A 27,277-nucleotide genomic window follows, 5' to 3' on the forward strand; every position below is an offset into this window, starting at 1 on the left:
TGCAATAGGAGACATGTAATAAATTACGTTATTAGTGATATTGAATAACATACTTAAAAACATCTTTCTTTAAATCTCTTAAAAGATTTTTTTAAATCTTCATTTAGATTCTTTTAAAAATTAGGTTTATTGATCATAATATACATACAAACTCACCCTTCTTGTGCAATTTGATGTTTTGACAAATGTATAATTACACATTTGTATACTGATTCTTATACAGTATGACTTTGGGTATGATGTAAATTTATACCAGCACAGCATACAGTTGAACTATACATAGTTGAAAGTGCACCCTACCATGATTAAAAATACATTTTTATTAGTCACAAAGTTCCTCCCTCCTCTTTGCAGTCAATACCCTCTCTCCCTCCTGAGGTCAGTCCTGTCAGCTATAGTCCCTATAGTTTTGCCTTTTCCAGAATGGAATCAGTTTGTAGCTTCTTGTGTCTTTGATCACATAGCATAATCACTTTGAGTTCATCTGTATTGTTGTATCAGTGGTTTATTTTTACTGCTGAGCAGTTTCCATTGTGTAAAAACACCACACATTCACTAGGTGATGGATTTTCAGGTTATTCCCAATTTTTGGTAATCGTCAGTGAAGCTGCTGTATGAATAGTCACATACACATCTTTGTGTGGGCATACGTTTTCATGGGTAAATACTAGAAGTGAGATTGCTGGATCACGTGGTAAATGCATGCTTAGCTTTATAAGACACTTAGTCGAATTATTTTCCAAAATGGCGGCATCGTTTTGTATTCCTGCCAACAGCATGTGAGTTTTTCTGCCTTCTCGGCAGCATGTCGTCATGTTGTCAATCTCTTTAATTGTAGCCACTCTTATGTTCTGCAGTAGTTTTAATTTGTTTCCTTAAAGATATTAACAAAATCCATTTAAGTCTTTTGCCCACTTTCCGTGGGGTCATCTTCTTTTGAGTTGTAAGAGCCCTCATGTGTTTTTGATACAAGTCATTTATTAGATGTGTTCTGCCAGTGTCACTATTGGCTCTCAGCAGATGGATTTTCATTTCACTTTCTTTTTAAGAAAGAGTGCAATTTTGGTGGAATCAAATAATTCATGTTTCCTTTTCCAGGTGCTAAAGTTTTTATCCTGAGAAATGTTTGCTTAACCCAAAATACTTCCAAGTATTTTGGAAATTTTCTAGATGTTTTATAATTTTAGCTCTTGTGTTTAAGTCTATGATTAGTTTTTAATTAACTTTATATGTAGTGAGGTAAGGATGGGGGATTATATTATCTTTACATATGGACATCTAAATGTTGCAGTGCCATTTGTTGCAAAGACTGTACATTTTGGATTAAATTACCTTGGTACTTTTGCCATAAACTAATTGACTATATGTGAAAGGGCCTTTTCTTCAACTCAATCGTCTGTCTCATCAATCTATATGTCTATCTTTATACCAGTACCACAGTCTTTGATTATTGTCCAAACTGTGTAAAAGTCAATTTTGAAATTAGGCAATATGAACCCTACAACTTGGTTCTTTTTCCTGCAAATTGTTTGGCTATACAAGGCCTTTGCTTTTCCTTATGTATTTTGGTATATGCTTATTTATTTCTGCTGGGATTTTTTTTGTTTTTGGTAGTACTGGTGTTTAAACTCAGAGCCTTGTATCTGGTAGGCAGGAGGGCAACTCCCTAAACCATCCTCCCAGCCCTTTTTGTTATACTAATTTTCAGATAAAATTTCATGTTTTTGCCTGGGGCCAATCTCAGATTATGATACTCCCATGTATGCCTGCATAGCTTGAAATACAGGTATACACCTCCATGCCTGGTGTCTAGTTGAGATGGGGTCTAACTTTTCTTGCCTGGGCGTGCCTCACATGGTGGTCTTCATGCTCTCCACCTGTCGAGTAGCTGGGATTACAGGTATGTATCACCATACCCAGCTTTTGCTAGGATTTTCATTAGGATTGCATGTAAATAGAGATTAATTTGATGATAATTGACTTGATAATGAGTCTTTTAATCCATGAACAGTTTATCTCTAGCATGTAAGTCTTCCTTAATTTCAGTAATATTACAGTTTTCAGTGAAGAAATCTTTCGCATATTTTAACAGCATTATCCCTAAGTTATTCATGTCTTTATGCTATTATAAATATTAATTTATTAATACTCTAGATTGCAATATATCATTGCCATTGTATATTCTTCATGATTTTATCTTGTGACTTTGCTAAGACTTACTTATAAATTTTGGTGTCTTTTTGTAGATTTCTCTGAGTTTTCTATGCAGATAACAATATCACCTATAAATAAAGACAATCTTTATGTCTTCCTTTCCAATATTTGCACCTCTTATTATTTTTTGGTTAATTGTAATTGTTAAGACCCCCAGTGCAGATGTAAGAGAAATGAAAAGAAAGGATATTCATGCCTACTTCCTGACTTACAAAAAAGTGTGACCCATGCTTGCTAGCTATGGGTTTTATTTAGAACCTTTTAGTAGGCTGAGGAAGTTCCCTTCTTTTCCTTATTTCGTTGAGAATTTTTGTCATGAACGGATACTGAGTTTTATCAAATAGTTTTTCACATCCTATTGAAATAATGTTTTTAAGATAGGGTGAACCTTTGATTTTTAAATCTTGGGCCAACTATGTATAGCTAGTATAAGCCTCACTTAGTCATGATAACACTGGATTCAAATTGCTAATTTTTTTTTAATTTATTGCCCGCGACATGCATGGGTATGCTGCATGAACCTGACTAAGAGCGGCAGGGAATGAGAAATAAGACACACACAGACAGACATATAGACATAAAACAGAAAAACTGGGGATGGGAGTGCTGCACGTTCCTGATGGGAACATGAACGCCTACCTGATAACTCCTCAACCGCTCCCATTTCACTGTCTGTCTCTATGAATTTTATTATTCTGAGTACCTCAAACTAGGAAAGCCATTAATACATGTCCAGGTTATTTCACTCCACACATTTTTAAGGTTCATTCTTATCATGTAGCATGTATTCTTCCCTAAAGATTAGTAATACTCTGTTGTATGTTCATACCACATTTTGTTTATTCACTTGGGCATTTTGGGGTTTTCTATCTTTTGGCCATATGAACAGTGCTGTTTTTTTAAATTGTCATACAACTATCTGTTTGAGTCTGTGCTTTCAATCCTTTTGGGTCATTACCTGAAGTTGAATTGCTGGATCATATGGTACTTCTAAATTTACTTATTTCATACTTTTTTGTACAGCAGCTATACCATTTTACATTCCCACCAGCAATTTGTAGGGACTCCAATTTCTCTACAAACCCAGCAGAAGTTTTTATTTCTTATCTATCTATACAGCAGCCATCCTCATCAGTGTGAAGTGGTGCTCATGGAGTTTTATATTTATGTTCACAAGAGATGTCAGTCTGTAGCTTTCTTTTTTATAACTGAATGAAAGAATTTTGGATAAATAAGAAAGATGAGAAGTCAAGGATAACTATGGGGTTTACTGACTGCAATGCTGATTGTCCAGGGCAACAGAAAATTCTGGAGAAACAGCAGATTTGAAAGTATACAAAAATTACTGACGAAATGTAAACTCACAAGGATTGTGGGCCACCCTGGTAGAGATGTATCACTGGAAATTGAGAAAACACAACCAATGCTTGAGAAACAAGTAAGGACTAGAAATATAGATAATGGTGACACCTACCATTTACTGGGTGCTTGTTATGTGTTTAGGAATCACCAGTCTAACTGTAGTAGATAAAGATGCAGAAATGTGAGGCTACTCCTAGTGAGAAAGTGAAAAGTGAGAAGAAGACCAAGAACAGTAGCTTGAAGAAACAAAATTAAAGACTTGGCAGCAAAGGAACAGCCAGTAGTGACTAGCAATGAGCAACTAAAAATACCCATAGAAAGCCAAGAGGAAATTTATCACCGAAATCAAAGTAGACCATGGTATCAGAAAAGGCAGTCATTCTCTAATGTGTACAGTAATTCCATTTATTTTTTCCTCTTCCATCCTCTACCACCAACCATATCTATCACTGTAATTATTAGTTTTCCATCTTTTCTAGTCAGAGAATAACTGGGTAAATCAGGAATACCCAAGAAAAAAATTGTGGCTACAAAGTGTACACATCCTTCTGGCTAACCCAAGTATCTTAACCTCAGGCCCTAAATTAATCCAGTTTCTATTTTAGCAGTGAAAAGTAAAAAAATTAAGTTTAAAAGAATCATCTCTAAATTTTTTATTAGCATCTAAACTCAAAACCACACAGGGAAAAACAAAATCCTTGATAACAACAATTTAGGTACTTAAAAACATTTATTTTTAAAAATCAGAATATCACACTGTGTTTACTCACATTCCTGTTTGTTATCAGATATTTCCAGCAAACAGACCTCTTTAAGCATCTTCATCTGCTTTTATCAAACCTCCAAAGTGGTTCCTGCTGCTGTTGACAATCACAGCAGCCTGTTGGGGGCAAAGTATGGGGAGAGAAAAAGAATCATGCATTCCTCAAAATTTAGAAATAATAAGACATATGAGTGGGAGAAATGTGCATTTGTATGGTATCAATGAAGACCAAACAGTTGTATAATTTCTATATGTACCCTAAAACAAAGAATGATGTATTCATATCACATATTATCTATTAATCAACTAACCAAAATTTATATTATTTTATAATAATGTTATTATATTATTTTTATAATATAAATATTATAATATATATATAATATAATATAATATAAATATTTATATATAAATTATATATAATTATTTTGTATTATTTTATAATAATATATTATTTTATAACTATCAAATGCTAGGTTATTAAACTGTTGAAGATCATACTTCTTAAAAATTATGATGTTTAAACAACACATGATATTTTAAAAAGGAAGAAAAGCATTTAGTATGGTAGAGAATTTAATGAAACCACAAATGTTACCCAAGATAATTCTTCCAAAGGTAGAAGGAAAAATAGGACTAAATCATGTATCTCTAAATGTTTTTTTTTTTTAATCTCTGCCTCCTTCAAAAAAATTTAGGTCTACAACTAGCTTCTGTGACTCCTATGTGAAGGTTACAAGGAATATGGAGATATTACACAGTTCTTGCTTTCCATAGAAAACATAGCATAGAACTGTTGCCTTCTGAAAGCAAGCAACAGGTGATTGTTTTAGATATTTAAGTAGGATTTAATTAGCCAATCAAAATGAAGATGAATGGTGAGGTGGTAGGAGGGAAGCTAGATGGAAGGCACAGAATGAACACTGTATTAGAAGCCAGCCAAGAGTGGAGCATCTCCAGAGAGGTAATTAGAGCAGAGCATCTGCAAAGAGGTGGTATACAGGTGTGCAGTGAAAGATAAAGGCCAGAAAAACAGGCAGGGTCAGATTAAGAGGACCTAGGATATGGGATTAAAGTTTTTAATTTTTATCATATTGTGTAAAGAAACAATTGAAGGCAAGAATATGGGGTGACATGCCCAGAGTTGTCTGAAGGAAGATTACTCAGCTTCCCTGAGAAAAACAGATATCAATCAAATAAGAAGTTTGTATTATAAAGTCTGAACAAATTTTCCCCAATCTTGAAATGTGAGAAAACAAATAGGATGGGGAGTGCAGCTCAAGTGGGAGAGTGCCTGCCTAGCAAACCAAGGTCCTGAGTTCAATCCTTAGTACTGGGGAAAAAAGAAAAAGAAAATAAATTACGCCCAGGGGGGAAAAACATGGTATCAATATAATGGTCTCCTTTTCATTATACAGAAACGGAAATCCAGAGAAGTACGAGGACTTGATCCTAGCTATATTATTCTGTTAAAAGTAAAGTCCAAGATAGGATAAAGGTCTTTACAGTCCAGGTTTTGTTTTCCTGCCACACTTCCTGGCATTAAATAATAATATATACGTACTTGGGAACTGTCTTCAAAGAGTCTTGGTTTAATTGGAGAAAACAGTTTACTTTCCAATTTTTTTAAATCACCAAGTATTAAAACTAAGCATTTTTTTCCCAAGGGAGGTCCTGAAGGAATCTATTTTTGTTAATGGAGAAAAACGTGTAACTGTATCAATTGTAAATAAATGTGCCAGGAAATGTGTTGGTGACCAAGTAGTAAATTCTTTTCCATTAAAACTCCCTCAATTTGTTTCCTTTTTAAATTAACAATGTGAAATCTACATGCTTATATGATAGTCACAAAATCTTAAGATAATGAAGACAAAATTAATTAGTTCATATCATATGTGGCTGCAATCAATTTTTATTGTATACCTAATGGTATTAATAAGAGTAGAGATTCATATAAAAACAGAAGACATAGTCCTACCCACTAGGAAATTATAATCAAATAGAATTTCAAAGACTTGAAAAACACATATTATTCCTAACTAAGAGCAAACAAAAAGGACTATCCCTCTAATAAGATACACATGCTAATTTACTTAGACATACAAAGGAGAACTATATATAACTAAAAGTCAGTGTATACATTTCAAAAAGAAAAAAAATTGAATAGGAAAATGTGAAAGCAAAACAAAAGAAATGTATTGTCAAGCACTACCAATATTGAGCTGAAAAAAACCAGAGAAACACCAGAGTAGAAAGAGAGATTAGAAATGTTAAGTCTATGAATATGGGCATAAAATTACAAATGTTTAATTCCTATTCATTTATTGTGGATTATTTTAGAAAGGACCAAGAACATCCCAAGTTGGCAAAAATAAAGCCACTCACTCGAGAAGTGTAAGCATAATGGTGTATAAGTTACATATAAAGGATGTGGCCAAGTTATGGAGGGTCATAAAGTTCGGACTGAAACATGGTAACGCCATCCTAAAACTTATGTCGGAGGTAATCAAGATTCATTAAAACGTTATGAAACAAAAAATGCCTGAAAGAACATTCTGTTTTTAGAAGACTCAAGAGCAGACTGGCCTGCTGTGGAGTGACTTTTATTTTGTACCTAATTAGTGTATAATCGCTGTCAGTTAAGATGCTCCTAGTAATAAGAGGATGGATCCACATGTCTGTCTTGGCTCTGCTGAGTCACCTCAGACCACAGACACTCTTGTTTCTCCAGACCTTGGTGTCCTGACTTAGAAAGTGAGGATGTTCAACCACATGATACACAGAGAGTCATTTCAGATAAAAATAATTCCAGTTTTCATGTTGATTCACATACCAAGAAACAGCATTAGTACTTAAGCAATGTTTTAATTCTAAGCCCCCAAAAAGAATAAAGCTAAATCAATTTTTCATGGTTCAGTTTGCTTACAATTATTTTGATCCAGTCTTTACTCAATTTCAAAAATTACAAACCATAGAAAACAAAAATTTCCCCAAAGTGGTTCAATGCAGAACATTTGAGAATTGAAGCATATAATATATATTACATATATTTAACAACTTAATTACAGATTGACAAATGTGATGGAAGAGTAGACCTAAAGGTCTGAAGAGATTAAACATTACACTGTGCAACTAGAAAAACAATAAGCCACTGCATATCAGATGTACATCACATTAAAATGCATTTAAAGCATACTCCTCCCCACTCTTAAAATGGCAGTGATTATACTGTAGTGTACACACAGAGCACTTGTAAACATTTTCCTGTCCAACATCATCTATACCCATCCATCTCAACAAGTTCTAGTTTGTTAGCTCCAAAGTCCTCATTAGGCATGAGCCTTTTCAGTTTTCCCATAACAGCCTTTAAATGCCCAATGTCTAACCACATCTAGCCAGCCAAAAATGCCCAATGTCTAAGGTAAGGAGAGCAGGTGGTATATAGGTGAGTCTGGAGAAATCTCTTGCCTTTCTAAAACAAGAAAAGGGTCTGGATTCAAAGACTGGAGATATAACTATATACTATGAACAGGTTACACTTATCACATTTTTGGTAAGATGCTTCGTCAAAGTAAGATTCAGGCTACTGACAGTTTTAGTGTAACCTATGAACCCTCTCTCTCCAGCACTCATATTAGGGAAGGAAGGTAAGAATGGATACAGGCCAGAATTGGCTTTATGTGAGTCTTGCTTTTAAAATACCATTAAAAAAGCTCATGGTAACAAAAGGTGCTTTACCAGAGGAACTATACAGCTTGGTTTTAATCAAATAAGGTTATTTTTTAAGATTCTTGAGAGCTAGTGGCAAATCCAGGTTGTAATGGGACATAACCAGACAAATGCGCTCTCTTATTGTCAAGATTTAGAGTCTGTAGATGTCAGGGCAAGTTATGAGCAAGTGTGGTGGAGTGCTGATCAGTTAACACAGGTGTAGGTGTGGAGGTGTGGGCACTGATATCCAGCTGCTTCTTTCCTTGAAAATCAAACATCACCTCAACTTGGCTTTTTTCCCCACATCCTCCTGGCAAGAAAAGGTACATCAACTTCCTTCAATACTAGGGAAATCAAAATATTTATTCACGAATTTTCATTTACCTCCTTTAATTTACATATGTACACTTTAACAAAAGAAAAGTGAGTCATCAGGCTTCAGTTATAAATACTGATATACAGGTTAAATGTATTTCGTAAGCACTATGTAAATATTCTTCTACATTCCTATAGTCTACTTCCAATCTGAGATGCTCACTGTTTCCTGGAATCCCTCCTCTAAGCAGCCTCTTCATCTCAGAATGGCATTGCAAAGGCCAAACCTTGTCCAAGGTGAAAGTAGTCAGGGTTCCATTCTTCCTTAGAAAACATGGTGCTGGGTCTCACTGGATGTCCTTGTGAGATGTCACCAGATCACTTTTAGATAAAAAGAGGAGTCAAAGAGAACTTGGGTTTCCAGAGAAAAACAAAGTGCTGCCCCCTATAAATCACAGTCTCTGTGGAATAAGGTATCTTCCTAAAGAGGTAGAAATAATAGGGGGGGGTGTGTTGCAGATGCCCATATTTCAATAACACTGAACACTGTATCTTTAAGGGCTTAAAATGGACTGACTCCGCTCATTTCTCTGATTTTTTCATAAGTAAGCCAGAACACCAGTGACCAAGGGGTCTGAAAGATTAACCAAAGAGGTTAGTGAATATTTCAAAGCAATTATAAATATTCTACATAAATGCATATACACCTTTGAATGAAAAGTCATTTTGAATCCATTTGTAAAAAAATAAGTGTTTTATCTTTTACCTTTGTAAAGCACTTTAAAATTTATAATTCATTTTCATGTTTCATTTATCACAGATTTCTCTAAAAGACAACTTACAATAGAAAGGAAAAGTAATATCATCCCCATTTTACAGATGAGGACACTAAGGCTTAGCAGCTGAATGACCATTAATACAGTACAGAGCTAGACCACAGGTTTCTATACTCTATTCCTAGGGTTCTTTTTACTGAACCATTTCTGGCTAAAGTGTTATGACTTGGGATGCCTGAACTCTGGGATGCCTGAACTCTAGGATGCCTGAACTCTTCTCTAGGAGTTTTTACATGCAGCATGACAATTAGACATGTAAGAACTTGAAAGCAAGGAAGAACTTGAAGGCAAGGAAGACTTCTTTAAGAATTAGGTCATAAAAATCCCAACACCTGATGTTTTATATGCAAAAATCACATTAAATAGAGAAAGGAGCTCCATCTCAGAAAGGCTCAACTTTGTTCTGAATGGTGGTATAGGTAGCTCTATCTAAAGGAATTATATAAAGACATGGGTTAGTGAAGTTATAACACTAAGGGGTAAACACTGGAACAGAGGAAGGGTGCCTCAGATCTAATTCCTCTCTAGTTTGGTTCTGTTCAATAGATTGGAGAGGAACTCTACCCTACTAGAGATAAGAGAGATAAACCTGAGCAATTAGCTTAGCCAAAAATTTAGTTAGAGAGTTTGCAAAGCAATATACATGTCATGTGTTTGGAAATATGGAGGTTACATTGGTAGACCGAGAATTTACTAGCAGATTTAGGAAAACATATCTCAGTCAATTAATGTATAAAAACAGATAAAATAAGGAATATACAGCTGTAAAGACACACATTCTTGTGACAACAAAAATTGAAGTGAGCCAAGGAAGTAACTACAGTCAGATCAAAGAGACAGAGGTTTTAGTTAAGAAATGCAATCACTTCCAATTACTGTGGTGTCAGATTTTTCATGTTAATGACAACATATGGGAAGAAAAGCACAGTCAAATGAAGTAAGTATTACTCAGGGACTGAGCAAAGCAAGGTCATGCCACCTCTACCCAGAGGAATGGATGACAATGGAGTTTAGGTGGATTGTGCATAGTTAAAGGGGGAGATCATACAGCCAAAGACTGTGAGTAGTAAATGAGTGGGATTTACTGAGCCTCTGCCCAGAAGTGCATGTGTGCACTGTGTGGACTTACTGATTTCTTCACTGGCATAGTTGTGACTGCTATAAATAAGTCAAGTACATATGAACCCGTATTGTTTCCTCTGGTTTACTTTTGTCATGACTGCTGCAAACAAGCAGAGTTCTTTTTCATGCCTGTTACTGTGGAGCTTGACACTTAAGAGCTCTCTTGGGTTGATATTCGTAATTATTAAGTTTACAGATAAGCAATTCCTGTGTGATTCTGTGATTACCAAACAACCTTCCAATTATAACTTGGGTCCACATAGAGCCTGAATTTAGGAGGAAGCATGCTGGCCTGAGGATGTCAGCATCTGGATCACTTGCAAATGTGTCTAGCAATGTGAATATGCCAGATATTCTAGCCTAATCATCAGTTTTAGTGAATTCTGCTAGGTGACTTGGAAGTGCTTATGAGTCAGGTTTCTGCAGTCAGTCATGCACTGCAGCAAATCAACAAGGCAATGATACCCTGGCGAACTGTGCTAGCAAGCCAGCCCTTCTTTGGTAATGCTTCTCTTATCACTACATACTGTATTTTTTCTTTTAAAGTTTCTGTAAACTAGCCGCAGGACCTTAAGCAATTCAGTACATTGCCTTAGTATGAGGCAGAGTTTGGGGTGAACAGATCCATGGTCAGTTCCCAGCTCTGTCACATTCCAGCTGTATAACTTGACCAAGTTTTTTACATATTGAGCCATGGTTTTCTCATCTGTAAAATGAGGCTGATGCTACCTGCTTTACTGGGTTTTTGTAAGATTTTAAAAAATAGTTAATTTGTGTAATGAGTTTAGTACATGTTAAGTATTCTTTTACAACAATGTGTGTGTGTTATCAACAATTCTTGAGCCTTATATATATAAAGAAGGATAAGTGGTCCCATCATTTGTACTTGAATATTCTTCCTGTTCCTCATTCTGGCTAACTGCACTTTAATGTTTCAACAGTCGTTTCATCTTTACTAAAAACATAAAAATCCCATTTTCTTTGTTCTGTCCTGTACCTTCCACATATAATCAGTTATAAAATCCTGTGGAGTTAATCATAAATGACCCTAGAATCTATCTTCTGTCCATTTCTACAATCATCTGGCCCCACAGCTTAAAACTTTCTTCTTCTTTTTTTTTTGTATCCTACCTTTCAATGTGTTGTTTTTACTTCTTCCAAAGTAATCTTTAGTTGGGTTATGAAGAGAAAGATCATATAGCTAAAGATTGCAGACAGTGGGATTTACTGAGCCTTAGTGATAGCATTTATTCCCAAAGCTTCAATTACCATCTTAGTGCATGGCTCCTGTGCTTAAGCAGATGCTTGCTCACTACCTAGAAAACTAAGCTGGACCCAAAAGGTCCTTTCCAATCTGGTCCTAAAAATACCTCTAGCCTTATCTCCTACTACCTCCCCTCTAAGGAGCTAGCGTACAGTACTCTGAATGTCCTGCAGTTATTCAAGCACACTAGGCTCCCACAGGACCCTACGCCAGTGCTCACGTTCTTCTGACAAACACCTATTGAGGCTTCAAAGCCTAGATCAAGTATTGACTCTGTGCAGGTTTTTGTGACCTTCAGACACAGTCACAGCCATTTTAACTGTACCACCCATATTCCCATACAGTGTTATTCATACCACTAACAGATCCTAAAACAAACTCCTTAGTAAGACTATGTCCTTTAGCATCAGATTGCCTGAGTTTGATGCCAGGAAACACTAGTTAACAATCATCTACCATGATCAGTTTATTTAGACTCCATGCTTTTGTTTCCTTCTCTATAAAAGAGAGGTATAACAGTAACTTATTGTGCCGATTGGTAGGAGAATTCAATGAGTTAAGCCATAAAATAATTACTAGTGTTGGCCATGTACCAAGTGATTTACTAGTATGTATCATTTCTATAACTTTAACATCTTAAACTTCTACCTTGCACTGCACGTTCCTCTAGTGGAAAGACTCTTATTCCTTAGTGTTACTAGCACCATAGCAGTGCCTGGTTTGTGGAAGCCCAATCAAAAATCGCCTTTTTAATAAGAAATATCCAGAGTGTTGAGGTAATTTCAAGGTACTATATAATCAAGACTACCAAATATTGTGGGCTTTTTTAAACTCTAGTACACTATGTGTTATAGTTTGAAGTGTTCTCCAAAACAGCTTCTGTGTTGAAGGCCTGGACCTCAGTTGGTGTTCAGAGGTGATTAGCTCATGGATTAATCAGTGGATTAACCCACTCATGAGTTTGTACTGAATGGGCTGTCAGGTCACTGGGAGCATGCCTGTCACGGTGTCTCTGGTATCTGGCCCCTTCCTGTCTCTTGACTTCCCAGCTCTATGAGGCGAGCAGCTTTGCTCCACCACATGCTCCCTGCTTAAGAGGAATGGACCCAAGTGACCATGGACTGACACGTCTGAAACCATGAGCCAAAATAAGCCCTTCCTACTTCTTAGTTGATTATGTCAGCTATTGTGTTACAAAGACGAAAGGCTGACTAACACACTTTGTATCACATAGTACCAAGGGCACTGGTTATTAATTTCATGTTAGTAAATACCTGCTCTCCCTTAGTGATGGCATTTATTCTCAGAGCTTCAGCTACCAGACATATGTGGGCAGTGCTCAAATCTAAACCTCCATCCCTGTATTCTCTCCTAAGATTGTAACTGACATGTTAAGTTAGTTATCCAAACAGCTTCACTTAGATGTTCCATGGGTATCCAAAACTTCCCATAGCTAAAGCTAGACTTAGTTTACTCCAAAATCTTCTTCCTGAAAATGATCTGCATTTAAGGAAATATCATCAATTGCTCAGACCTGATTTAGTCAAGCCGGTAACCATCGCTGTGCGGTTCTCATGGCTCATCTCAATCTGGTCTCTGCCTCTATTTGGCCTCACCCTTTGCATCTGTCCTCTAGGACCCTGTGCCCTGGCCTGTTGTGTTTCCTTCAGTTCCCTGTGCTCTTGGTCCACTACATCTATATCTGTTTAGAATGTTTTTTTCTTTCTTCCCCCTTTACCTGGCTAAGTCTTACTTATTTTTTAATTCTCAGTTCAAAAGTCTTCTCTAGGGAAGTTTTCTAAATTTCCCAGTGTACTTATTTGCTATATATCTCCATAGCACTAGGCATTCTTTCCATAACAGTCACCATTTATAGTTTCTTATTCAAGGCTGAGCCCTTAGTATAAGGCTTTGTATGGAGTAGGTACTCAGTTATACACATAAATAATATTATATAATTATGATATATTGATTTTGTTTGGATTCTAAACTCATAATGTATCCATTCTTTCAATTATTTTATAACTTACAAAAGACCTGAGTACCTCATTTTTATTATATTCTCTATATTACTCAAGTCTAATTCTACATCTTCGTTCACTGTAGTTAAAAAAATAACAACTAAATCCAGTAAGAATGACATGTTTTCTTATAAATCAGAGTTTATGGTAGTAAGTCTTAATAGGTAATGTAATATTTGTCATCAAGGTAAGTTTTTAAATAGTAAAATTTTCATAGGAAAGCTCTCTACTATGAAATCTGTATACCTGTCCCAATCTGCTATATTTTAGCTAAGTAGACTAGTAAAGCTTTTACAGTACCAAAAATCTATCCACTGGCTTTATAGCAGATTATCAGGGTACTCATTAATGTATGTAACCAATATATTTACCTTAATCTACCAAGGAAAGCAACATGACTGATGACAGGTGAAAGAAAACTAACACATTTTCAAAAAAGAAAGGATGGACCTTGATTTGGGGGCAGGACCATGCCACAAAGCAGAACAGAAAGGGAAAATATAGATTATAGATTATAATCAACTTAAATCAAAGAAAAAGAAATGAAGGAAGAACAAAACCCGACTTTACCATTCGCAGCCAAGATGGCAAAAAGCCTTTATACAGACTCATGAATCCTTCACCTTGAACAGCCTGAATCAAGCAGTCAGTTGATGATTTATACAAAAGCCCCCTACAAAGCAAACAAGCGACATTTGTTAAATTTCTTCTGTGTAAACAGATGTGTAACTAAAATAGTCTAAGGAAACTTATTATAAGTTTAATATTTTCTGCTCATTTAGAACAAATATTTGTGTTCCACAGACATAGAGAGCATTATTTGAGCTTACAGTTGTTTTCAAGGTTGACTCTTCCCATTCATCCAGCCCTTGGTCTTATACTTAGAATTCAGTCCATCTGATCTCTTCCAGAAAGAATGTACTATTTTATATCATATCAATTCTCCACGTTACCTGAACATCATAAGCTTCTGAAGAAAGTGCTCTCAGCAGAGAGAACGCTTTCAAAAATTCCTTGAAAACAATAAAGCCACAACAAATACCTTGTATCTAAATAATTTTGATTATCTTATTTCCTCAAATGAATAGTACTTTTTCGGCAGGCAAAAGCAGTTAATTACATAAAACAATTTCCTCTCTGAACACAAGAACTCATAATTATATTTCTATTAAGAATAACTACAGGAAATTATCTTTAAAGAACAATGTTGTTACAGATAGTCAAGCACTTGGATACTGAAGGCCTTCTCTATTTACCTTCCTTGTTTATCTCGTGGTTGATTCATTATTCGGCTTTTGATGACATCAGCTGGTGTTCCCAGAATAGAAGCTACCAGTCCAGAACATAAACTGTAAGGGACAAATAAATGAAATTGAAAGATGATATTCAGTAGCTTCTAAATTTTAAGAAACAGGATTTAATATTTTAAAAGAACAGAACACTAAATACATTACTTTTCATAATAATTTCTTTTGGCTTTAAATTCATGTTTAATTTATCAAAGAGGGAGGGAAAAAAAAACCCAGAATACTAGTCAACAAACATGTGCTGCATATATACTAATGCCAAGCAATTTTTTAGGCACTGAAACAAGACAGATTAAGTCCTCGCTGTGGAGGGCAAAGAAGAAATGGATAATTTCAGATGCTGTTATATGCTAAAAAAACCATAATGGGCAAATATGATAAGGAGTAACTGGGTGGCAGTCAGAACCGAGTCATCTATGTACAGAGTTAGTATAAGAGTGTAAAAAGCAGACCAAATACATATGCAAGAATCAGAAATATTCTTGGTGTGTTTAACTCTATGTGTGTATCTGCACCTCCAAATAGCAATGATTTGAAACTATTAATACACTTCTAGGGTTCTCTCAATAGTATGGGGGATCTGGAATTTGGAAACAAGATCAGAAGCTATATGAAATCACTATAATTAATATTTAGAACACTAGCATCTAAAAATAACTCATTCTAATGGAGAATCTGAAATTGTGTTGCAAAAGGATGAAGGTACTGCTGCTGCCTGGCATGTCTTTCTTCTGTCCCAATCTGGGAAGAGGAATATACCTTCAAAAACACATGTATCTAACTGTATCTCCTGTACATGCCCATCCAATGGTTATTTTTTCTCACTTCTCTAAATCCTATAATAACTAGGCACTTTTTATTTTAAACATTTACTTTCAATATTTTCACATTTGTCTGGTTCTTGCTGTTGATAAGCTCCTTGGGCGAGGCCACAGCAGAGCCCTGCATGCTACCTTAAATGTGCTCACTGTTGAATTGAGTAGAAAGTCCATCATCAGAACCTATCTCTGGGATGGCACCATCAAAGTGGAAATATTTTCAGAGGTTTAATCTGAACTATCCTGTAATTCTTATCAGTGTCTTCCACATTTTAACTGCAACAAACTTTAAGAAAATTACTGTTTGTAAATGTACTACTATCCATATCTAAGGGTGATTGACACCACTAGATTCCTGATCAAAAGATCCCCAAAGTAAGAATTTATGCCAACAATTGAAGGAAAAGTGACATAGCAAAAAACCAGGAAGAATCAAACTAAAACAGTCATTTACCTGGATAAACCGTGAGTCATGATATTTTCCTCAAGTGCTGTGTTCAGTACCAAGTAGTGTTTCACTGTATCGTAAGTGGTTAAATCTGGCAAAGGGAAAAGAAAGTTTAAATATTCATTCACTCAACAGTGAATGTCTTTGTGTCAAGGATATATGCTAGGCTTGGAACAGGAATGTGCACCAGAATGAAAGATACCATTCTTGTTTTCAAGCAGAGGAAAGCAGAGCTACAGATGGAAGGAAGGAGAAAACAGGGAGAGACAGAACTCAATTGTATTATTTGAACACTTGAATCAAGCTATGCCTAAAGTGAGCTCAACCCCTGAACTTTTCAGTATAAATTCTTTTTTGAGCCTAAATCAGGTGAGTTGAGACCCTGTCACTTACAAACAAGATGTCCTGGGGATTTCTCCACATTAAGTTTTTTATACTTTTTTCTAATGACAACAAAGAGCCGTCAAAGAGATTTAAACAGGAGAATTACATCATAATGCTGGAGTTTTATAAAGATTACACACACTGAAGTATTCAGGAATAAACTGTAATATGGCAAGAAAAGACAGGTGCATTTGGTCCTCTACCAAATATCTGAGTACCCTATCATGTGCCTGATAGTATTCTAAGCCCTGGGGAAAGAGTCATGAACAAATGAACACAAGTCCCTGCTCTGTGTCTGAGAATAAGACAATAAACAAAGTAAACTACGTAGTATTTCAGGTGGTACTTGCTGTTGAATAAATGCTCTGAAGACAAGGAAAGGGAACCAGAGGGAGGAAGGAATGGTGTCTATAAGTTTTAAACAGGGTAATCTGGGAAGGCCTCTTGCTAACAGGACATGTAAGCAGAGACCTTAAGGAAGCCCCGGGAAATAAGCCATTTAGGTATTTAAGAGAAAGTGTCCCAGGCAAAAGAACAGCAGATGTTCTAGCCCGAGGCAAAAGGCAGTTTGGGAAGTTACAGGAATAGCTGGAATGGTCTAGCAGAAGCAGAGTATGCAAGGGTTGGAGAAGTAGCAGATTACAGATGATGGAGCATCATAAACCAAGGGAGGGTTCTGAGCGGAGGAGTGACTGGCCTGAGTTGCGATTTAGAAGAAGGCTCTGGGTGTTCTGTGGAGAGAAGACTATAGAGATAAAGAGCCTAAAAATGAGACCATTGCAATGATCCTAGCAAGAGGTGATGACTTAGATAAGGGAGAGTGGAGCCCTGCTTAGATGCTGGATAAATTTTGAAGACAGAATCAGCAGGATTAGGAAACAGATTGCATATAGAGAGAAAAAGATTGAAGATTATCACAAGATTTTGGGAGCATGTTTGGAGATTCTAACAGGGGAGCACAGCTATGCATAGACCCTTGACCAAACAACAGTCCTTCTCTGTTGGGGATGGCCGTCCTCTTCGACAGAGCATGCGGCTTTGGGAGGGATGCACATGGAGGGGTAAGAGAGGAAGGGGACACCCGCCTAGCCAGTCAGATCAACTGAATCAACCCTGGTAATCCATGGGGTGATAGATGTCACAGCCAGATCACCCTCACATCTGATGTGAACAATTTAAAGGACAGAGATGCCATTTATGGAAATGAAGATGAAAGTAATGGTTTTTAAAATTTTAAACATGATAGCAATGGTGACTTTACCAAAACCAGTATCAATGGCATAGTGGGGCAAAATGGCTGGAAGTTATATGGAGAGACCAGTTAGAAGGTTTCTGTAGTGGTCCAGTAGAATACAAACCATACATGAACAAAGACATATCTCTAGGGATGGAGAGCTGTATGTGCAAGACAGACTTGATTAGACTTGGTAACTAATTGGATGTAAGGAGCAAGTGAAAGGGAAGAATCAAAAACCATGATTTGTATAACAGAAAGGACTGTGATAGTATTTTGAGATTATGAGGAATGAAGAATGTAGCAATTTGAAAAATTAATTTGGTCTAGATACAGTCAAAGTGATATATTTTGAGATATCCAAATGAAGATTCTAAGTAAGTAACTGGAACTCAGAAGAGAAATTTGGCTACAATAGAGTTTGCAGCAACAAACTGAGAAACTACAATCAAGAACATTACTTGAAGCCAAAATATCCACCAATAGATGGACTGAAATATTTCTATTTATTTTACTAACTAGCTTTACTAATTTTGATGTTTAAGTAATGCATTACTGGAACCCTCAAAAATGCTACTAATCAATTTCTTAGAATCATATAATTGGTCTTAGAAAAGATGCTTTCATTGATTATTTCAGTCATCATGTTTAGTGAGTACATATAAGATGAATATAAACATGGTCCTTGACTTCAAGTGGCTGATAATCATCTGGAAGTTGTAGATACATGGTAGAAGGCAATGAAACAGGATACAAACACTAACAACGATACACAGTGGGAACTTTAGAAATACACTGGAAGGGCATAAGCACAACACAGTATGGGGAAGGAAGCCCAGGAACAAGGCATGGGTGGAGAAGACATTTTACCTGCGTATTTAGGGAATCTGTGGAAGAAAGCTAAACAGAAGAGGGAAGAGGACAGAAAGTAGAGGTGAAGAACAGCTTTGTTATTTGTAGGAAGTGGTTAGTACATGATTTTCTGCTTTACTCTTTCCAGCAGAATCAATGAATTGCTCAGTTCTTTGAAGACACAGGACACATTTTGCAGAACTTCTATACAGTGCAGAAATTTCCACTTTGTTATCTCAATAATTAGAAACTAGTGCAGGGTTTTAAGGACACCAGTTATGTCTGCATCTGTATGTAGATAACTCACTCTGGATACTGGATACAAATGTGAGGATGGAGGAGGAGACAAGCTGTGCCAATAGTCAAGTTCAGAGGTTTTAATGGTTGATATGATAGAAATGGTCACACTAAAGATACTAAGGTAGTAGACACTGGAGGGGAGAAACTTTTAAGAAGAATTTAGAAGATGAAAGTAGTTGGTGACTTTGGACTCTACCTTCCCAAGGCCTGCTGTGCATATACATGAGATGACCATTCAGACATGAAACCATAGGATGACAGGAATGAGGCTTTCATTTTGTACCTCAAATTCTGTATTATTCTTTTCTAAGCAGGAAAAAATAGCTGCTTTTTTCTTCACTGTTGCTGTAAGCTTTCTCATGAAGATTTTGTGTTCATTTTGGTGTGTGTGCATGGCTGGAGTGCCAGCACATATAGTTCATATCTTTCTATTACTAGTGGTAAGACTATTTTGGTCTAATGGTGAATTTGCCATTAATCTCTTGTCATTATAAAATGTTACATCTATACGTATTTCTATGATCTATATTTTATTTTGCTTTGTTTGGTTTAGAGACAGGGTCTTGCTATGTAGCCCATGCTGCCCTCAAACTTGCAATCCTCCTGCCTTCAGGTTCCCAAGTAATAGGACTATAGGCATGTGCCACTGTGCCTGGCAATATGTTCTGTATTTTGAAGGTAGGTGCTATATTTTCTTCATGAAGCCATCTATCAACATATAACTAGTTTCTTTATTTCAAAATACTTTCTCTCTCAAATTTTCTGTTTAGCGTAGCTTATAGCATTACCAGCAGTACATGTTACCATTTTATTACCATTTCTGAATAAAAAATTAGTATTTGTCTGATATATCTTTTAAAAACCTTTCATATTTTCTAATTTTATTGAGCTATAACTGACAAATAAAAACAGACTATAATTACACTATAAAAAATGAAAATGATAACTGAGAAGTGAAGCGTAGGGATAAATTAATGGGAAATTAATGTTTCCTGCCTGGCTTGCCAGGCCATGCAAGATGAATTAAGTAGGAATAGGAGCAAGAATTACCAGGGGGAAAGACTTGGACAATCTGGATATAATGACCATCAGATAGTTACATATATCAATTTTAATCTTAAAGAAAGGTATGGACTGGAAAGGAGACCTTAGAAGTAGTTTAGTCCTGTCCCCCTATTGCTACAATTTTGCTGATCTTAGAATCTTAAGAAATCCTGTTCATACATCGCTACAGAATAAAGTGAAAATGTTCTAAGAAAATGTTTAGTTATGACATTATAACATATATGCAGCCTGTCACCAATACATGTTATTAAACACAATAAAAATTCATATCTTAGCAATCAGTATTCATAATTATTAAGGCAATTAGAACTTCTCAGAATTCAATGAAGTTTCCATTACCTCCCATATTCACCAGCGCTGCTCTTTGTATATTGGGCACCCAGCCGGCCCACAGCCCACGTATTCCTCCTTCAGCTAAGATTTTTGTAAATGCATGATGCACACCACGAAATCTAGGGAAAATAATAATAAAATTGAAAACTCTATGTATTCTTGTGTATGGAATGCAACTGGTATGTTTCACCAACAGCAGGTACAATTTGGAGTAAAATAATACCTTATACATCCAGAATCACAAGAAATGAAAGGAATACACAAAAATCAAATTTTGGATAAATGTAATTATCCTTTAGAAAAGGCCAGTTAATTGGAGAACTTACCTCAATGGTTTTCCTTCCAGTTTCCGTTTTCCTTCCATTTGCATCTGAACCTTCACCAGGTCAGTTGGGTTGGCTAAAAACTGGCCAATAACACCAGCCATCATCCCTCCAATGACTGATTTCCTAATTGTAAAAGGAGATGCATGTTTTAAAGTTGCCATTAATTTCACAAATTTTATAGTGAACCAGTGTTAAGTTGGTACAGGCTGGGAGTAAAAGATTTGAGACAAAATGAAAAACAGGACAGACCCAAATAAAGCAGAGAAAAGTAGATGGTTTGGCTGTTTACTGATCAGAATGTTAAAGGACCAAAAGGAGCAAAAGCTAAAATCCAAAATTTATGATCTTACATGGCCTGAAATCCAAAGAAAAGGGCAGTTGCTTCAATGATATAAACATCTGAACTGGCTGTCAAATTCACTCCCAGGTATTGTTTCTTTAAGAAATTTAAAATCATTCATAAGGGAGGCTAAAATAGGAACAATGCAATGGTGTGATAAAGGCAAAAGCTGTGCTTGTGTTTAGAAGTCTACAGGTTTTACTGTTCATTTTTTATTTAATAAAACTGATACAAAATGAGAGTAGTTTACTTCCTTGACATAGGCTTAAAGAATCGCACCATACAAAAACTTGTAATAGTGTAAAATCCTTACCCTGGAAGAAAAAAAATGCATTAATCACAAGTTAGCTTGCAGGAGAAAAAGATGTTATTCTTTTTATTTGTATGACTTCTTTCTAAGATAGTATTTTTCATTTGGAAATTTTATTCTGGGATCAATGATGTCTAAATAACATTTAGGTATTCAGGTAATCCAAATACATTAAATACATGAAAAATTTTAAAGATTTTATCAGATATATAAAACCCAAAGTTCACCAAAGAATGTCATCAAGATAGTACTTCTAAAATAGAGAATAATGTGGTAATTGTTATAATCATAAAAATACATAATCCAATGGTTTCATGTGTAATATTTATATTCACCAAACCAAGCTAACAGTAAAGTTGGTTAGTATTTGGAAAAAAGGCACTTCCTTAGAATTCTTTTAATATTAAAATGTTAAATAAATAACATACTCACACTTTATACACGTATATAAATCTATGCCTGTATGTAATGTGTAGTAAATGCTCAATTACTTATTTGAATTTCTATTGCAATTATTTAAGTGTATAACTCAAAGCAATTTTAATACAAATGTACAATTTTACATAAACCTAACAGATAATTTTTCAAAACAAAACTTACCAAAGGGGATAATGCTTATCTTCACTTTTGCCAAACACAACCTCTCGGAGATGTTCATATGTGACCATCCGACCTCCAGAGTACACTGTGAAAACAGATCATTAAAAAGGTAAATTCAGCTCTGTGCTAAAATAAGAGGACATTCTGGCCTGGCCTAGTTTATCTCTCTAGCTGTGTTTTTCTTTCAGGTACCCTCTGCTCCTCACACATGGACATCTTAGTATTTCTTCCAAATGATGCATGTTCCTTTAAATCTCAGGACTTATCGATCCTTGTCTAGTTTTTCTAGAATAGGTTATCCCTTCTCTGCTTTGTTTACTCCTCCAAGTCTTTCAGGACTCAACCCAAATAATATGTTTTTCTGAAAATATTCTTTAACTTTTCCCCAATATTCTAGGTTGGCATTGCATACATTAACATAGCAATTATCTTACTGATCAGCCATCACCTTGCCCTTCTTGCTTATCTTGCCATCAGACCATGGCCATCAGATCAGGCAGGTTCTGTGGTTGTTGCTTTTTTTTTTCTTTTTAAATCCTCAAATTTCTAATACATAGGTTGGTAAAAACCAGGCATTTTCATTGAATAAACATATATAACTTTGCTGGGGAATTTACTAACAGTTTTTTTAGTCACATTTCAAAGATGTGAAAGGAATCTTAATTGTACAAACAATTATATGGTGGTCAACAAAATACTAATGAAAAGTGAAACTCAAAACAATAACGGACACAAAGGAGAAAATATGTTAAGAAGTAGAAAATAACATTTTGTATTCATACAGAGAGCTTTTCTCGATATGTCAGGAAGCTTGACCTTGTAGTTCAAGATAACCAAAAATACATAAAGAATAAAAACAGTTAAGAGTCTCTTATGTACAATTCTGGCTTGTTACTGATGAATACACTCTAATTTTCTCATCTGAAAAATGGAACTTTTAAAAATATTAAGCTACAAAGTATGTGAAATGGGCACTTTTCTAGCCAAAGGTCCCTACACATTTAAGGAAACATGGAGAGGAATGCCACACCTATTTTATATCCTTCTGAAGCGAAGTTCATGTTCTCCTGCTTACGAGCTGACCAGTTAACCACTCTTCTTCCTGTGAGTGCCACTTCAGAAGCAGAGTAGGTAAGTGACTTCAGTGGCATCATTACCACTATTGTCCCACAGTGGAAGGTAGGCAGCCTGAGGAACTGAGGCAGAAGTCACCTCCATGGTATGTGCCTAGTGCCAGAGTTGGATGAGGTAGGATAGGAGCCTGTGCTTTCTCATAGCAGGCTGGTCTCTAATGTATGGAAGAGCAATTCATGAGATTTGGTTTTTGATTTTTGATTTTCAAAGAACATGGACGAACTAATCTTGTGTGTTTCAAGTTTCTGAAGCAGAGGAAAATGATATCAATCATTCACTTTTTTTCCTTTTGTATGTCTTTAAAGAATTTTTGTTAGGAAAATTTTCCAGCATATAGAATAATGAGAAAATAATATATAACTCCCTTTTATATTTTATAAAATATGAAATTTTATACCTGCATAAAATAAGGCAGATATAAAATACCCTGCAATTTTAAAGCATATTAACAGAGATGATAGTTCTTACCTAAATACTGCCATATGCATTTCTAAAAATTTAGTATAGTAAGAATTGAGGGTAGTTTTCTTCTACTGATTTATCTTATCAGTGGGGGGAAAAACAAGCTGGATTTTGGATACAGCTGAAAAGAAAAGCAGAGGAGACAAACACAGAACTCATAACAAACTTACCGGCCAAAATCAAGATAAATACCTACGTGTCTGTAAATGGCGGGTGTCACTCCTTGCCAAAGCTTCAGAAAGCCTTCCTCTTGAATGATTCCCAGCGCTGTGCGAATCATGCCCCTATAGGGGACAGATTCTCCTGCACTGTCTCCCAATCGAGCAAGAGCAGCTTCTCCTTGCATTTGGAGTCGAGTTTTCGTGAGATCAAGGGGAAAGGTTGCTAACAACAACAATAAAAAACAAACAAGGGGGAAAAAACCCCACCACATTCAGAGAAACAAACAAAAATTCTAAACTCACAGGGCTAATATTTTTCCCAATTGATAATTCTTAAATTTTGGAATATGTTAGAATCTGTGAAGGAGATATTGCAAATGCAGACTTCCTAGCTCCATTCCCATGTGTCCTAATTCAGTAGACTAATAGAGGTTTAGAATCAGTTGATTCTCATGCACTCCCAAATTTAAGAATCACTGTCCAAGAGCATCTTAGATCACCAATTTTAAAAAAAGTCAAAATGTGCCAAATGGTGGTACATGTCTGTAATCCCAGCCCAAGAGGCTAAGACAGAAGGATCCTGAGTTCCTGGCCAGCCTGAGCTACATAGTAAGACTGTCTCAAAAAAAAAAAAAAAATCAAAATATGGCAACCTTTTAAGCTTTTTAAATTTAGAAGTTTCATTCTAAAAATACACTTTAAATTTTGGTTTCCAATGAGAGACAATTTAAAGTATCTATATTCGATGATGTCCCCTTGACTGCAGCCACAATGGTTTAAGACCTGATATAACTTTAGAATTACATGCTATTTAAGAGTTCTTATGTACTACAATAAATGCAAGATGAAGCTGAGGTCTATAGTTTTGTGGGTAATTTTCACAAGAAGATGTCAATGTCACAGACCTGATGATGGAGATACAGAAGATGCAATGGAATTTACATTGTCTTCTTTGATATACAGTGGTATGCTCTTTGAATTAGGCCTGTATTGTTTTACCAGCACCGAGAACTTTTATGAATGGCCTACCCATGCATGGCCTCTTTACAAATTCCAACTATATTTGTTTAAAATTTTTTGTTTACATTTTTAATTAAGAGATACATCTTTTATCTCAAAGCTGAGTTAAGCTACCTGACCTACATAAGGAAGATCAAGTTTATAACTTTATATACATAATGTCCTGCGAAACAGAAATTATGACATTTGAACAAGTCATGAACAATGGGACATTACAGAAGACTTTTTAATGACCACCACCTGATACAAAATCCTAGCAGGCATGTTTTTTAAAAGAAAACAGTGTGTGTGTGTGTGTGTGTGTGTGTGTGTGTGGTCTTTGGAAAAGTTAATATCTTGTTGAAAGTTACCCTTTAACAGAAATAGCCTGTATATATAGACTTCTAGCAGTGTTTTTAACTCACATATTAAAACATTGGCCCAGATTATGCTTCTCAAAATAAGTTTTTGTTTTCTTTCTGGTTACTTATGTTTCAGGTTCTGATCCTGAATTGATGCACACTCAAAACCTCAAAACCATACCATAGTTTGATTCCCTTGCCTCTCATCCACATTTCTCCCCCACACAATGCTCAACATAACTTTTTAACAGGAGAGGGGTTCCTGTACAAAAGCCATTGAGTCACAGGAAGAAACATCTGTTAAAAAACTGGAAGCTGGGTGCTGGTGCCCACACCTATAATCCTAGCTACTTGGGAGGCTGAGATCAGGAAGATCTTGGTTTGAGGACAGCCCGGACAAAAGTTTCTGAGACTCCCATCTCACCCAATACCTGGGCATGATGGCATGATGGCATGTGCCTATCATTCCACCTATAGTGGGAAGTGTAAAATAGGAGGATCGAGGTTCAGAAGGCTGGCCTGGGCAAAAAGCAAGATGCTATCTCACAAATAACCACAGCAAAAAGAGCTGGAGGTGTAGCTCAAGCAGTAGAACAAATGCCTAGCAAGCATGCAGTCCTGAATTCAAGCCCTAGTATCTCTAAACAATGACATAAACAAAAATTACCACCTAGCGATGTATCTAATTCAGCAATCTGATTTTAGATTTCTTTAAAAGCTGATGGATTTTTATTTCAGTACAAGCAATAAAAATAAAAATAGAGGGGCCAAGGGGCAAGAGGGGAAGAGGACAAAAGACAAAACAACAGGTCACGTGCTGGCTATGCTAGAAATACAAAATAAACTCATGTCAGAACAGGACTGAGTAACATTTTCAAATGACTAATGCATCAAAGCTGTTTCTCTTTCTTTTTTTAATGGGCAAGAAAATGTAAGGATGATCTTAAAATACACAGTTAAAGCTTCATTGGGAACACAGACACAACTCACAAAACCCTTGGGAGAAACACCATCTCCTTATGTAAGGGCACCATAATCCCACTCTAGGTGGTCTCTTAAAAGTTTTTCTCTGACTCACTGAGGTAGATAAAACTGTTCTTCACTTTTGTGATACCTAAAAATAATTTTATCATAGTAAGTAGCACATCGTAACAGCCTTTCTCTCCATATCTCTCCACCAGTCTGCAAGAAGGTCAGACTTGGGTCTTTTCAACTACATACCCTAAAGGCCCTACTACTGCAGTAATCATAATAATGTCACAATTAATAGATACTCTGCCTTGGATTTAGCATTTATGTATTATTAACATCTCAGGATCCTTCCTGTAAGGTAAACATAATATAGATGAGTTCAGCTCAGAGGTCAGGTAACTGGAAGATGTTAAGTGGATGCTCAAAAACGAGTAATTTATAATTGAAGTACCACAAGGTAGCTCCACAACTTGGACCCAAAAGACTCCGTAAGGTTGTGTAATAGAGGGGATGAATTTGGTCAAAGTACATTATACGCAGGTATGGAAATACCACAAGGAAACCCTTTTGTTCAATTAGAATGCGCTAATACAAAAAATAGGAAAAAAAAAAAAAACCCCATAATTCACGACAGAAATGATACCAGTAAGGATAAAGAATGGACTGTTGTGATAAAGGTCAAAGTCCGGAGAGGGACAATGATTCCTAAAGAGGAGTAACAGCTCCTAAGAGTGTACATTCAGGCACAAGCCACGAAGCCGGAAGGCGAGGACCTCGGGGACCTCCACTGGCCGCCTCCCCAGGCGGGCTCGGGAGGAGGGCGCGACCTCAAGGATGCTCCCGGCTCCCACGCCTCCCCCAGCCCCACCTGCCCGGGAGGCCACGCGGGGGCGGCCGGGTACCTAGCTCGGCCACGGTGGCCGCGCAGCCCGACAGCAGGAACTTGCTCGCCCGGGGCCATCTCTGCGCCAACGGCAAAAGCTTCTCCGCATCCTTCGGGACAGACATTCAGCAGCAGGTCAGGACGGCAATGCACCGCTTCTCGCCGCTGCAACCGCGCCAGGGCGGCCCCTTTTCAGCCCGCAAGTGGTCGGGGAGAAACCATGTCCGTCACTCGGCTCGGCAAACCCGCCGCCTTCCTAGCAGCCCCAGGACTGAGCGGTCCAGCAGCCCCCGCTGCACCCACAGCCAGCCCCCAAACCAAGCGGAACCAACGCGCTGCATTTCCTGGGAAACGTAGTCCGTCGGGCCCCGTGACCACT

General features: G+C 36.6%; 1 protein-coding gene across 3 annotated transcripts; it reads right to left on the reverse strand.

The window, feature by feature from the left end:
- Positions 1–6,226: 6,226 nt before the first annotated feature.
- Slc25a27 (solute carrier family 25 member 27) lies at positions 6,227–27,259 on the reverse strand. 3 transcript variants are annotated; one of them, XM_020182542.2, is made up of 9 exons: positions 26,918–27,259; positions 23,714–23,905; positions 21,926–22,010; positions 20,676–20,798; positions 20,356–20,468; positions 16,188–16,272; positions 14,865–14,957; positions 14,179–14,281; positions 6,227–8,746 (listed from the first exon to the last, which is right to left on the reverse strand). In XM_020182542.2, the coding sequence occupies exons 1-9, from the start codon at positions 27,021–27,023 to the stop codon at positions 8,744–8,746; spliced, it is 903 nt and encodes a 300-aa protein (XP_020038131.1). In that variant the 5' UTR covers positions 27,024–27,259; the 3' UTR covers positions 6,227–8,743. The 3 variants fall into 3 exon arrangements, with proteins under 3 accessions (XP_020038131.1, XP_020038129.1, XP_073938108.1); XM_020182540.2 differs by having other exon boundaries at positions 6,227–8,999; positions 26,918–27,258; XM_074082007.1 differs by lacking the exons at positions 23,714–23,905; positions 26,918–27,259 and adding an exon at positions 22,956–23,685 and having other exon boundaries at positions 6,227–8,999.
- Between the last annotated feature and the right edge of the window lie 18 nt (positions 27,260–27,277).

The sequence above is a fragment of the Castor canadensis genome, chromosome 8 (assembly GCF_047511655.1).
Source record: "Castor canadensis chromosome 8, mCasCan1.hap1v2, whole genome shotgun sequence".
Taxonomy (NCBI): Eukaryota; Metazoa; Chordata; class Mammalia; order Rodentia; family Castoridae; genus Castor; species Castor canadensis.